This window comes from Rhamphochromis sp. 'chilingali', assembly GCF_963969265.1.
Source record: "Rhamphochromis sp. 'chilingali' genome assembly, chromosome: 12".
Classification (NCBI taxonomy): Eukaryota; Metazoa; Chordata; class Actinopteri; order Cichliformes; family Cichlidae; genus Rhamphochromis; species Rhamphochromis sp. 'chilingali'.
In genome coordinates, this window is record NC_137939.1 from 27,746,382 (window position 1) to 27,761,010 (window position 14,629).

The 14,629-nt window shown below is 44.3% G+C and overlaps 1 protein-coding gene across 3 annotated transcripts in view; it reads right to left on the reverse strand.

The window, feature by feature from the left end:
* flna (filamin A, alpha (actin binding protein 280)) overlaps nucleotides 1-14,109 on the reverse strand; it is a 43,765-nt gene extending 29,656 nt beyond the window's left edge. Inside the window, exons 1-2 of one of the 3 annotated variants that reach the window (XM_080898850.1) lie at nucleotides 13,822-14,109; nucleotides 4,498-4,964 (exon numbers count right to left, since the gene is read on the reverse strand). In XM_080898850.1, the coding sequence (XP_080754976.1) occupies nucleotides 4,498-4,867 (370 nt within the window). In that variant the 5' untranslated portion in view covers nucleotides 4,868-4,964; nucleotides 13,822-14,109. Of the gene's footprint in view, nucleotides 1-4,497; nucleotides 5,836-13,821 lie in introns of those variants that run through there. The other 2 variants (XM_080898851.1, XM_080898852.1) reach the window with 2 other exon arrangements.
* Nucleotides 14,110-14,629: the final 520 nt, after the last annotated feature.

A 14,629-nucleotide genomic window follows, 5' to 3' on the forward strand; every position in this document is an offset into this window, starting at 1 on the left:
GCTGTATACCATGCTGGCCGAGCCGTGCAGGAACACGAGCGATGCGAACCACACATGCAAAGGCACCATGTTTACAGCTGAAGGAGCAAACAAGGTTTGGCAGGAAGAGTCTCCTTTAACCATTTATCTCCTGTGGATTTACTGTCAGCAGGCCCATTTGACAAGTTCTGTTTAAGTGAAAGCGACTCTTCTGGTTTGTCCTACAGACAAACTCAAATGGTTCAGCAAAGATCAGAAGACGAGCTTTACAGGCATGTTTAGTGTCACAGTCACAACTAGGGCTGGGCCATATTATACCGTTCACGGTAATACCGGTATAATGTTAGGCAACGATAGGAAAATGAAATATCGCGATAGAATGGGAGTAAAACGCGCATGCGCAGTGCCTTTGTTTTCATACGCACATGGCCGATTGTTGAGTGAAACAGATGAACCAGAATTGGTTTGTAAAAATGGTGCAACTTCAGTGATGTGGAACTGGTTTGGCGTTTGTCCGTCAGATACACGACAAAGCACATTTTTTTGCAGAACATGCAAGCGGCCGTTGTTATTGTCGTATTTGTCGGACTAAGATGCTCTTAAATCTGGGAGTAATCTGGGTCCTAAACTCCTTATGCTTCAGGTCAAACAACACTGCAGCGTCACTTAGAGTTAAAAACTGTCTAAATTCTTTCATCTTTAATAAAACGATCAGCATTGCTGCTTTACCAGGTGTAACTATGAAGTTTAACTTCCAGGCATCCATGAAAACAAAAGTTATTACATTTAACGGAGTTAGAAGTTAGCAGGAAGCTAGCGGAAGTTAGCTCGCTAGTTTCGCTAGTTACCTAAGCATGATATAGCATGTTCTGACTGAGAGATTTCTGAAAAAAAAAAAAAAAAAAAAAAATCAAACGTACAGCTCTGCTATCACTTCCAACATAAATGAAGACAGGAAACTAAACAGCAGTGACGTTTGTAGGGTTACTGAAGTTGGGCTAGCTGGTATATAATGATGTGCTACGTGATCGCTAGCGACACAGCTATGTTAGCATAACATAAACAGTGAAGCTGGAGGACGAACACTAACACTTTTCCACTTATAAAAGTTAACGTGAAGGTTCCTCATGGTTAGAGACAAATGCAATCACATGGCAGGATGCTGTAAACGGACCAAACTTCAGTCAGGAGAACAACTGAGATAATCCATCCACAATACGAGGTTAGTCATTAATATACTGCAACAACATGGGAATAGAGCAGCTGCCAGAGAATTCAACATAAATGAAACAATGGCACAGAAGTGGAGGAAGCAAGAAGAATGAGTTTAATAAAGTTTGATTTATCTGACTGCTTTGTTTCGCTTAATGTGCCTTATAATCCCGTGCACCTTAAGGTCCGAAAAATGCGTACTGCACACTGCAGTTTAATGTTGCAAAGCACCTCTTTTTAACTTCAGTGGATATTATACATGGTTATGCTCAGGATATGTCAGCCCATTTCTACTGGAAATGCCTTTTGGTTAAACTTTCAGCAAGGAATTTGCATTTGCACTGTTACATTTTTATAAAGCTTTAATGTACATAAAAACCAGCTTCTTGTTTAAGTGAAAATAAATGGAAGGTTGTCTTTTTGCGCTAGTAATGTTGTGGAGTTGTATTTTGTCTCGCATCAATTATATCGTCGGTTATATCGTTATCGCAAATTTTCAAATATATATCGTGATAAATATTTTTGGCCATATCGCCCTGCTCTAGTCACAACCTACTGATGTCTGAACACACAAAGCAGAACTGACCATCTTTGCTTCACATTTCGTTTTTCAGAATATTTACATTGTTCCTGAAAAGTGATGATTTTTTAAACTTTACAGCCAAAGATGTGTAATAAGTCCATTTGACCAATATTATTATTGGTTAATAAATCTGGGAATCTTAGTCTGTTGCTGTAAGGTGGATTAAAAGACACACAGCATCTCTATGGGAGATTCTGCTAGACTGATTTTGTTAACCTTTCAGTAAAGTTAGCCTAAAGGGAAAAAAGAAAAACCATCAGACTAAAGCTGACACGCTGCTGGTCCCAGTGTTGCATTTCCTGTGCAAAGAAGAACATGACATATCTGTAAGAGGAGCGTTTGCCAAACAGCCTGGCTCAGCCGGTGAAGGAGAGCCCTTTGTAACAGAGCTCAGTACCGGTCGGCGGTCGGCCCTCTCCAGATACATCTCCTGCAGCCCATCCACGGAGCCTCTGCCTTTAAACCAGCAACATTAGTTTCAGCCTCTCTAATGTCGCCCTTCCCAAAAAGCAAAGTTCATTTATTTTACTGTCAGACTGAGGCAGCATGCTGAAAGGTGACAACCAATCTTTAGAGAGGTTCAAAAAGCTGACTGTAGAAACAGTGACACTTTCTGCTGCTGGTGCATCTCTCCTTCATTTTGTGTCAGAGTCAAAAATCTGGCATTAAAAAAATAAAAAATTAAAAAAATAAAAAATAAAAAAATGATTTGACAGAACAGAAATCCACTGCTGGTTACAGCACGGTGTTTGTCAAATCGTGCTCTACCTGCTGCTGACATGCAGCCAGAGTCAGACATTTACATAAAAAAAGAAAAAATTCTTGAAATCCTGCTGATGCTGAAAATATCAGCTGTCAGAAAATACCAAAGTACCGAATATGATAGTTCTGTTTTCACAAAATGATTATCCCGTCTCTTATTTGTAGCCTGCACTCCATTAAATCCCTGTAATACTTCCCAGTTAGAGGCTTTGAGAGGGCGTGTACAAGAATGGGAGTTTGTGCTGACGTTCGCTCTTCATATTGAGAGCAGAGTGAAGCCCGAGTGAGAAAGACAGACTCTCACACATGAAAATCTCAAGCAAGCACAGTAGCCCAAAATAAGACTGTGGATAAGGACAGCCAATCAGAACAAAGTGGGCTTAAAGGGGGAGGAGTCGTTATTCCAGACAGAGCTACACCAAGGCCGTGTAGGAGATAACGGTTAATCACTCGGAGCTATTCTAGTTTTTATTCTTGGACTGAACAAGTTATAGGTCACGTACTGAACGTCTGTCGAGTTCAGTGAGGACACGTTTGCCTTTTCCTCCAGTGCAACGCTGTAAAATAAGAAACACTGGACACCTGCGTCTCTGGGGTTGGATGGACTGCTCCACAACACACACAGCTGTTATTTGGAAACTGTTGCATTTTCAGTAAATGAGGAAAAGAGAAATGAAAGAGGTGTGGCCATCAAGATGCAAGATGAAAGGAAACCTGATAAGTTATCAGCGAGAAAATATGCTGAAAACCCAAACTGGGCAAAGAACAACAAGAATAAAGCCCAGAGAAGCAGAGAGCATGTGCATCACACTGAAGAGATGTCAGTTTGGCAATTTGTGGTGAGCCTTGCTGCCTGGGTGTGTCCACTTTCTGCAATGAAAGGAGGAAGTAAAAGAAAAGCAGGCTCCTCTCTCATCTTCAGATGAAATGAGTCAAAGAGCAGCTAAGGATGAGTGAGTCAGCAGGAGGAACAAACAGAGGCTCACTCGTGCTTCGCCCTAAATACCAGCAAAGCACTGCTTTCAGTAAAACACAAACTGCTGCATGTATTGAGAAAATGAGGGTGATGTGTACTTTAAAATTGTCAACCGCAATTTCTGCAGCAGCACCTCCCAAATTTAGAGCCACCCATCGTCTCCCCTGCAGAGCAGCTGGAGGCAGGAGCGTGTTCATGGAAACCAAGTGAGCCAGACACCAGAGATGACAAAGACCCACTCATGTCTGAGTCACAGAGCTATCACGCATTTCCACCCACAGACTCTGTAGATAACACTGTTACAGACTGTCTTTACTCCAGGTGATGAGGCAGCATTGCATTTGCTCTTACAGACCCTGCATAATGAACTATAGTGAGGACTCAGCTGTGTGACATCTGCACTGTTCTGGGAGAAATATGAGAAAGCAGAACATCAGTAGCGCTGTGAGCAGGCATGCAGCTGCATGTAGGCAGAGCCAATTCAAACTTTATGTCTGCTGCAGTCCAGCACCAGCCCAAGCTCTCCCCACCACATCAACACACACAGTAGGTCTGGGGCAGGCCCACAGAGCGTGGCTCTCACAGGCCCGGCCGGCTCAGGCGGTTGAAAACACCCCACCCACCGACCCCACAGCACAGTCAGACCCCCTCCTCCCAAAACAATCGGCCTCAAACCTGAACAGACCGAGACAAAAGCCCTGCGCCCCCGGTCACCCGAGGGAGACGCCTGCTGCCTCACTGAAAACCCTTTCAGAAATGCTGGTGCGCGTTTAAACACTTCTGTTACAGAAAATATTCTAGTGGGCTCCATAACTGGTTTTCCTGCGCCCCACGGTCGTGGGCTGCTCTTAAAATGATCACCATTTACTACAGTGCAATCAAATGTGACCACTTCTTTAGGAACAGCAAACATTTCCAGAAGCCTGTTGGAGTAAAGCTGGATCAATCACGCGTCCTGGCACTCACACACACTTATCGGACCCACCTATGGACACCAGCTTGATGTTTTCCTTGTCCAGGAACTCCAGAGCCACCGACACGTTCTCCAGCTGCATCTGGCGAAAGGTGGGCCTCTGGTTGTACTTTCGGAACATTTTCTTCTGAGACAGGACCTCCAGGAGCCCGATGAGCCGCAGCCCGTCGCTGAGATCCGTCTGCAGGTTGCCGATCCTCTTGTTGACGCATTTCAGGTGTTCGTTACACCAGCGGGTGAAAGTGTTCTGCTGTATCTTCTTCCACGGCGCATCCTCGGCCAGGTCTTTCTCTGTAGCGGGCATTTCTGCGTCCTTGTCCGCGGAGAGAGCGTTTGGAGCGGGCGCGGCGCTCTGGTGGAGCCGGGGGTGGGAACCACTCATTTTTATGGTCTCGGCTGTCTCCTGGTTCGCTGGCTTCTCTTTTTTTCCTTCGCCCTGGGTGGAGTCTTCTCAATCTTCCCTTTCTCACTTTCTAGCTCTGTTTGTGGAGAAAAGAAAAAGAGAGCAGAGAACAGTTACTAACAGCCTAGAGACACAAGTTTCGCAAAGAAAGTAGGCGGCTGAGGACGGAAAGGGACGAGTCAGCTTCATTATCCGTGTTACAATCAGGAAAAAAAGGGGAAACAAATACGAAGAATGGTATTTAGCCCCGTTAGACTGTGTCCCAAACTTATGCCTGGCTCAGCTAAGGAAACCCAAATGTCCTGTGTTGGGGCGGTTGAGGTGTAAGAAACCTGAAACTTGTTCACATTCTAACTTTACGCCATGTTTAACAGCAAACGAGCATCTCGCTAATTTTACTACCGAGTTTAACTCATTGCAGTCAGAACAGCTGCTCTGTGTTTGAACATTTAGCCATTTTTAACGAAGACAGTCAGCGGTGTCCAGAGAAAGAGCTCCGGGCTGACAGAAACCTCAAGCTGCAGCTTCAAGTCAGAAGTACGAGTAGTCTGAGAGTCATTGTTCGGTTTGTCCTCCGCTGAAGCACCTTTGTAAACAGGCTCCTGTCTGAAGCTAACAGTCATGGGTACATTAAACTGTCCCCAAACTAATGGACAGCGCTGGCTACACCAGGACAAACACCAATGATCATAACCATCAGGCCACAACGTGCCGGCAGTATTGTGTGGAGGAAACAACGACTGTGATGTCACTGAAAAATCAGAAAGCAGTGAAATTACCTCCGTAGTCTTTGTAATGTCTTCATGTGTGTTTGTCAAAGACTGTCCTTATCCTGGACCTCCTAGCGTCCCATTGTGGGACTATGTGACAGTTTGCACACCGTTAGTTCCTCCTGTGGGTTTCACCTGCTCCCTTCTTTGACCTGCCCTCATTAGAGCCTGAGTGATTTCACCTGCTCAGCCTCAGCTGTTGTTTCCTTCTGTGTTTTAGCTCCTTTTTACTTGTTATTAAAGTTTTTATTTGAATACCTGCAACTTTGTTTCTGTCCGTGTGTGCTTTGAACTGTATCACTGTGTCACATATGATAACCTTATGTTTGTCTCACACCTGGTTGTGCTCCTGTCTGAGTTTCCAAAATGGTTTCAGACAGCAAACAAGTTTAGCTGAATCTAACTAGCATTATTGCTATAGCTCCCCCCAAATAAATCCAATAATCAATGCTGTTATTATGATTCAAATTTACAAAGTACAGCTGCTCTGTAAGCTGCAGTGGAGTGTTTCTGACTGTACGTCTTCTAAGTTTTCTCTGCAGTTTTTTGCTGTTTTTAAAAATGAAGCTTAATGGTGCCATAAAGTTAAAACTCTTAATATTGTCATCTTAATTCAGTTTTTACAAATACCCACAAGTATTTCCTTCGAGGACATAACACCTCCCCCCCCCCCGGACCTTTATCCCTAATGCTATGCTGTGGCTACAGAAGCAGAGGGGCTGTTTTCAGAGCTCGACAAACAGATTTTCCAGCAGACGTACTGCACGGTCCCTGTGAGGATATGAGCTCATCTTGTGCTCGGGGTCCCAGGCGAAGTAAATATTTAAGCTATCTGGAAGGATAAGCAGATCAGAGACTCACTGTTGTTTGTTTGTGTGCGTTGGAATGCATTCAGTGTTGTTCAACTTTCCTTTTTTGTGCAAGCATGGACAGTGTGCTTATTTGTGCATTTGAGCGCACAGTGTGAACCTCTGCCTTCGTCTGTGTGTGACATCACTGTGCTGTGTGTGCAGCCCCGTCAGTAAAGACAGGACTGTGGACCAGTGTGCTGTACTGGCCCAGCAGCGTGATCACAGATCAGCTATGTGCTCTACACTAACACATGTTAGGCTAATGATGAAGTCTGATAAGAGCCTGGATCGACTGTTTTCATCACTTTGTCTTCTGCATTGGAGACACGTGCTGATTGCTCTTTTTAGGATTACCAAAAAAATATGATGGCCAATATTATAACGAAGCATCAAGCAAGCTTTGAGGTGAACAGTTGGCAGCTGTCAGCCTGGCATGGTGAGGTACTATACTGGTCACCAAGGAAGCTTACAGTTTCTCACCAGCTCCATGCACGCTGCTCTGTGACTGCTTTGACCTTCAGAGGTAAGGAAGTAAGCTGATGGCCAAAACTGTTCTTCCTCTAATGGGCACAGTCTCGAAAAGCTCGTCCCTCCACACAGTTTGCTTGATTTCATAATAGAAATAAACACCATCACAGCCTGGTGATGGAGGTCTCTATAGTGCTAGTTTCTTTCATAAAAACTGTACAGTGGGTAGATCTGATCCATTTACATTTTGTTAAGTGTTAAATCAGACGTGGGTAATCCACTGGTGTGCTGGCACGGGCAGATACCTGTGAATGGGACGTGTTGACTATGTGCTCTGGTGTCTTTTAAGCATTTTTAAGGGATCATCTAACAAAAAAAGATCTTTGCTGATGATTCGCGATGTTGCTGCTCCACTTTTTTTCACCTCACCAGCAGATATGCGTGCCTGCGCATTGCAGTGATGCAGTTCATGTATGCAACTGTCTAACCAACCGTACTAACCATAGCTGATAACTTAGCAGTCCACTTAGCAGTCTGATGCAAATATGCTTCTAAAATGACTCGTTCTTATATAGCGCTTTTGTACTCTTCTGAGCACTCAAAGCGCTTTACACAACTTGTGTATTCACCCATTCGCACAAGCACATTTTTCTAGGTGCTTTCTAAGTAACATTCACACACACTCATGCAATTTGGGGTCAGTATCTTGCCTAAGGATATTTGGCATGCAGACTAGGGGAAGCCAGGAATCGAACCACCAACCTTCCAATCAGTAGATCGGAAGGTACCACCTGAGCTACAGCCAAGCTATAACATGAAAGCTCTGTGCTTTATGCCATCAGATGGGTGCTTCTTGTGGTTTTTGAATGAAATTATCTGACAAATAATAAGTCTGTACCACTGTTGTGGTGCAGTGCAATGTGTCAGAGGTTTTTGTTAGTCCACTCCTTCACATACAACTTATGGTTGAAGCTTGCTAAACAGGCTTGTTACTATTAGTTGGGAACTGGGCACTTCACCCTTTAAAGGTGAGTTTAAATATGGCCACTTTTGGCTCCTCAAAGCAAAAGGCATCATGGTGGTGGCCAAAAGTCTAAAGTACAGCATTCATATTCACATAAATAAGATACGGACATATTAGCAACTTATTTCCAAAGTGTGACCAGCAGGACTGAACAGGACGTTTGATGAACTACCAGATTTGTAGCTCAGTGGTTTCTGTTGCTTTGTAGTGTCCAACATCTGATTATGTATTCTAAGCAGGACGTCAGTATTATCTGTGTACCCTGACCTTTAAATTCCTTTTTTTCCTGTGAGTAACACACCAGCAGTAGCTCTACAGATGGGCTTGGATGTGACTCTGCAGCTTTTTGACTAAATAAGGAGTTCAGTGCCAGGAGCCAGTGCGGCCAGCAGCCATCAAGAATGCTTGGCCTTTGTGTGTGTGTGTGTGTGTGTGTGTGTGTGTGTGTGTGTGTGTGTGTGTGTGTGTGTGTGTGTGTGTGTGTGTGGTCAAAGGAGAATCTGAAGAATGCTCTTCACCCCCATAACAACCACGGAGCCTCCAGACTTAATAACACCCCAATAAAAGCGTCCCGTTAATGCTACACACACCGAGTGGCACCAGCATGCTTCTATCATCCTGTGGTCACTTAAAGAATCGAACGATACAATTAGATCGTTTTGGTTTAATTGTGTAATTCACATCATTTTACAGTGTGCAATGTGCGACAACAGTGGCAGAGCAGAAAACAGGCCAAATAAACACAATGTACCAGAAAGAAGAAGTGAATAGATGCTTGGAGTGGAAAGGCTTGGAGGGGGGTAATCTGTGGTTTGTTCATGCCAGAGAGCTCAATGAAGTTCTGCCTGGAAGTAAGTGAAAGCCGAGAAAGCTGGCAGAATATCCAGCACATATAGAGGCCTATTGTTCCAGAGGAATTTAGAAAATAAACAGGAGACAACACGCAGGGCGGGACGGCAAGAGCTCACCAAGGCAAGACTGAGCTCTCTCGCTTGTCCTTTGTCTCCCCCTAGCATTTGATTATGGTACTACACTTCTCTGTCCTGGAAGTGTTCCAATTATTTGCTTTTTGGACGTATCCACTTTTTATACTGATTGTTGTGACATCATCACTGAGTTCAAATGTACAGCAGCCTCCTCTGCTGAGTGCTGTTGAGGACTTTGCCACCACCACACAAATTTAATTAGAAAATCACTTAAAATCACTTCATTAAAGTGCCCAAAAGCTGCATCAGTGTTAATCTAACTAATGCTTCAAGACAGACTGAAAAATGTGTCATTCAAGCTTCTTACCCACACATCAGGACCTCAGTTTAGACTCTAAGCTCAAAGACAATAAGGTAAGAACATGAATGAGTGCTGTAAAAACACAACCTGACCACGTCAGTGTTGAGAAAGGATTTCAGTGAGCCAAATCCAACAGAAGGTTGCAGAACTAAATGTGGCACTGTTATTCTCTGCTTGTGCAGGAGTATATGCCTCATTCCCTGAATCGGCCGAGACGAAACCCAGAGGCTGTAGTGCTAAGACAGAGGTACGAGTGAAGACCTGAGAGATGAAAACCACTGATTTATGGAACAAATAGAAGAAGGGAAGAGCTTCGGATGTCTTGTAGTATTTTTCATCAAATAGTCAAATGTGAAATCTATCGACCTGTCTATGGGGCATGGTATATATGTGTGTGTGTGTGTGTGTGTGTGTGTGTGTGTGTGTGTGTGTGTGTGTGTGTGTGTGTGTGTGTGTGTGTGTGTGTGTGCATGCGTGTTTGTGTGTGTGCGTGTGTGTTTGTGTGCGTGTGTGTGTCTTCATACAAATATCGAATATAAGCTCTAGTCCACAGAAAGGTGTCGACTCAGTCTCCACTTGAGTGAATCTTATATAGCTGTATAGCACCAGCCTGTCCCAGCTTCAGCTTCTCATCACTTACCCCACCCAATCAGCCACAAGCATGAGCAGAGCAAAACTCAGCACAGGAAATGTAACACTGCACGCGATAACACTGCCAGCCACATTACATGCAAGACAGTGTGGAGACAGCCAGTCAGAAGCAGAGATTACACCTAAATTATGGTTTTCCCCTCCAGTTTCTGTAGACAGTGTGGTAACGGTGGCACTTGTTAGCTGAAAGTAGGACAAGACATGTCAAATAAGGACACGTTTGATTGAGATGTTTACATCAGATGAACCACACCAGCATCCTCTTTTGTCTTCACAGTATATACATCTTTATATTTATGAGAGAGAGGCAGAAATCCAGTCAGTCTGAGTAGTACCACATTTGCCTGGTGTTTGTCTGCATGCAGGTGAATCCATTTGTAAATCATAAGAGGAAGTTATAAGCCTCGAAAGCATCAACAGTTTAGCTTTCATTGTCCTTTTTTAGTTGGCGTTGCAAATACTAATAGCTGCACAGAACAGGAAGTCTTTGGCCTGACATCTGTGGTGTGCTGGCTACACCTGACCCAAACAGCGGCTACTGACCCCGCCGCTAAGCCATGCTAGGGGAGGCATGCTAGGACAGCCATGCTAGAACAGCCATGCTAGGACAGCCATAGGTCCTCAAACTGTGGAAAAGCTAACTCGCTTAGCTTAATACCTCTCATTTTAGTGGATTTAATTGGATCTTTGCCTTTAAACAACTTTTTTAACAAAAACAAATGTATCTATAGATACCTATAGAAAAACTTTCTGAAAGTTGATTAAATATAAAGACAGTGGGTGGTATGCAGAAGTCTTAAGCTGCCACTCACTGGATATATTTTGCTAGGAAATTAACTGAGACATCTGAAAGTGAACATATATAGAAACACAGTATATGAGACAAAACCTGAGAATCCTAACGAGCTTGGAAGGCAATATTTGGTGTGATCAGCTTTATTCAACACAGTCTGAACTCTCTTATTCAAGCCTTCTGTGATTTCCTTAAGTAGTATTTAGGAGTAGTTTCTTGGGGGACGTTTCAAAGTCTTCTTTACAAACCGAATGCTGTTCAAGGTGACCCCACGTTTCTTCAATAATGCTGAAGTCTGGAGCCCAGTCCACCACTGTGTATTTCTCTGTTCAGCTTTGCTTTTACTTTGTTGACAGTGTGTTTGGGATCGCATGCTGAAAAATTAAGCTGTTGCTAATCGGATGCTTTCCAGATGGAATTGCATGATGGATCAACATCTGATGGTAAGGAGCCAGACATTCTTCTCTTTAAAAAAGACCCTAAGTCTGGACCACCAGTCCCAAACCATGACAGAGCCTCCACCATGTGTGACAGACATCTGTAGACACTCACTGTAGTATTTCAAAATCATGGTCATCATCTCATCAAAGCTGTTTCCAATGATTTTTAGTCACGTTCTTGTGTAATTTAGCATAATTCAACCTTTAGAGTCATTTCCTTTATTCAAGAACGGCTTCTTAGTAACTACCCAAACGGTCCAGTGTCAGCTCTTTGCTGGATCTTTTCCTTTCTTAACGATATGACTATGACATACTTTTCATCTGCTGTATGTCGTTTTTCAGACCTGATACTTTTTTACCCTCCACTCATTTTTTTGTTTTGTTTAAGGCCACATAGCTCATCAGTTAGTTCAGAAACACCATTTGATTCCTGACCGAACTCTGTTTCCTGGATCTGCTACAGTGCCTAAAGATGGTTTAACAGATGAACAGCATTACAAATGAAAATGTTACTATGTGTTGTCACACACTGGTTCATTCTTAGCTGCCTTTTTTATGCCTGATTGAATCATAGGTCACAGTGAAATGGCTTAGAAAAGGTCAGGCACAAGGACTGGGCTGAAAATGAAAGACAAAGCAGCCAATGCCCACACACTAACATCTGAGACGTACTCCCTTAAGGACCACTTTAAAAAGATCACAAAAAACAAAATCGAATAAAATGTGGGGGTGGCTCGAGACTTTTACTGTAGGCCTTATCTAACCATAATATTTTTGCAATAAAAACACCAAGTCTGCATACATTTTTCTGTTTTAGGGAATTTAAGTTTTAATATGTCATCGAGTTTGCATTCACATGGCAAAAGCTAAACTTTTAAATTTGCTGTAGAGAGGGGGGGGGGGGGGGTTGATTTCATTTAAATCACACATGTTGTATGTGACAATTAGTAACCAGTAAAAACCAAGTAAAGGTGATGTGTCTGATACAGGTCAGCTGAGGAGCTCAGAGTTTGTGTAGAGCACAGGAAGCCCACAGTCCTCCACAGCGCTTTAGATGAAAGCTCAGTAGGAATGTTATGACCTCACCGTAAAATCACCTGCCAGAAAAGCTTTAAAAAAAAACTGGTTACATTTAAGAACAAAAGAGGCGCATTCAGGTCCTGCAGTCTCATCACCAAACAACCATCATGACAGCACTTTTCTGTTTTTGGAAGCTTACTGGTGAAGTGGACATGACTGTCTGGACTGGACTTAGATTATCTCCTACACTCTGCCATGAACTGAAAAGAACGTTTGTGTTTATATAACTGTATATAATATGTCTATAGGCAACAGTTAGTTCTTTAGAGGCTTCTTGCAAATGCTAAGTGAAAGGACACTGCCACACTGTAAACTGGACTTGGATCGGAGCGTTCAGTTTGCTTCATCACAACTTATAAATAGTAAAGTACTGATACATAGATGTAAGCCTCCCAGTCTTCCAGTGGCATGTGTTAATGCTGTTGCAGTTTAATCTGCAAATGATGTCAAGAACAGCAGAGCTGAAACTAAAGAGAAATGCTGCCTTGCTTGTATGGTTATTAAATGTGGATAAATGAAGTGTAACGAAGGTCATGCTGTCCTTGAACATGGGAGCTGCGTGAAAGCTTTCCTCCCATCTGGCCACACTTTGAGAAGCCGCTGACCATAAGAACCAAAACATGTTGCAATGATGTGCATCAGGTGTAGGCACTCAATGAAACTGAAGCTTTATTATGATTATTACCGACTGACTGACAAATACTTGGCAGGCATCTTTTTGATAATTGCCAGACTCATTATTTTTATGTTTTCATCGATCAGTTTTCCTATGCCAGCTATCACAGGATGAAAGGTGTGGTCCACTAGGAGGGGTCTAACCTTCACACTGCATAACTTATCGTTTCTTTTCCTTATTTTGAGAATTAGATGATCATCCAGCTGTGTTTCTGAAATGTGTTACGTGAAAATTCAACCATTCTTCTGAACAATATCCAGATTAGATCAAATGAGTCGAGACTGGAAGGAATAATTATTTCAAGAGAGAGTAAACTCTGGGACAGGTGCACTTTTAGAGCTGACTTTGCCGTTTCGAGTCTTCAGTCGGGCTGCTGTCAGTGGATCGCTGATACTTCGGGAGGTCAACACTTGGGTCATTTTCAAACGTCCTCAACGTAAAGTGGACCGGGCGGCGCGCGTGCTCTTGCGGTTTCCCGCTCCCGGCGGCGGAGGGCGCACGCGGCCACCACTTGCCCCCCCGGTAAAACAGCACCAGTGGCCGCGGATGACCTTATTTGGTGTGGAACCCCTAATTGTAACACCGGGGAGTCCGCTGCTGCGGTGCACGCGCGCAAAAACCAGCAAATAAAGTTTACACGCAGGAACAGCGTGGGGCTAATCGTGGACCACCAGGGCAGCCAAGCCCCAAGCGCACCCAGTGAACCTCCTTCAAAGTTTAACAGGAAAACCCATTCACCGCACCCGCGGCAGAAGCAGCGGACACTCACGGCTGAGCCTCTCCAGCCCGCTGCAAACATACCCACGGAGCTGACACAGAAAACTTCAGCACACATGCCACGCAGGAAGCCTCACAGTGTGAGAGGAGCCTCCTCACATCGGGACCGAACTCACCTGTGTGCTGGAGCCTGTGATCTTCAGTCGTCTGTGTGTGCGTCCTCCGCCTCTCTGTCCGCTCCGTCTGCGCGCAGATGTTGCTGTGGTCACAGAGGGTGTGTTTATGTGTGTGTGTGTCCGTACCGAAGTCCCGGAGCTCCCTCCCCACGCTCAGTCCCGGTGGGGGGAAATGGGTGTATTGGTACTGGTGGCGCAAAAGAAAAGAAAGAGATAGTCCCTCTGCTCTTTTTCTCTTTTCTACCTCCACCTCTCGATCCCCCTCTCTCTCTCTGTCTGCACCGTGAGAGCCTTAATTGGTAAACGGGTAAAGCATCAGAGGTGCTGGGGGTGTTACTCTCTCTCTCTCTCTGTCTCTCGCTGTCTGCCTTTTTTACTTGGTGACGTCACGACCGCGCCTGGATTTTATAGGTATGATGTCACCGGTCTGTGCTCTGCTCTCATCTCATCCACTTTTATTGTATGCTGGTGTGTGTGTGTGTGTGAGTGCGTGTCTGTGTGTGTGAGTGCGTGTGTGTGTGTCTGTGTGTGTGTACGTGTGTGTGAGTATGTCTGTGTGTGTGTCTGTGTGTGTGTGAGTGCGTGTGTGCGTGTGTGTGTACGTGTGTGTGAGTATGTCTGTGTGTGTGTCTGTGTGTGTGAGTGCGTGTGTGTCTGTGTGTGTGAGTGCGTGTGTGTGAGTATGTCTGTGTGTGTGAGTGTGTGTGTGAGTGCGTGTGTGTGTCTGTGTGAGTGTGTGTGTGAGTGTGTGTAAAGCTCCACATCCGTCTTGCCTGGTATTTCTGTGTGGTCATATGTCTTTCAGGCC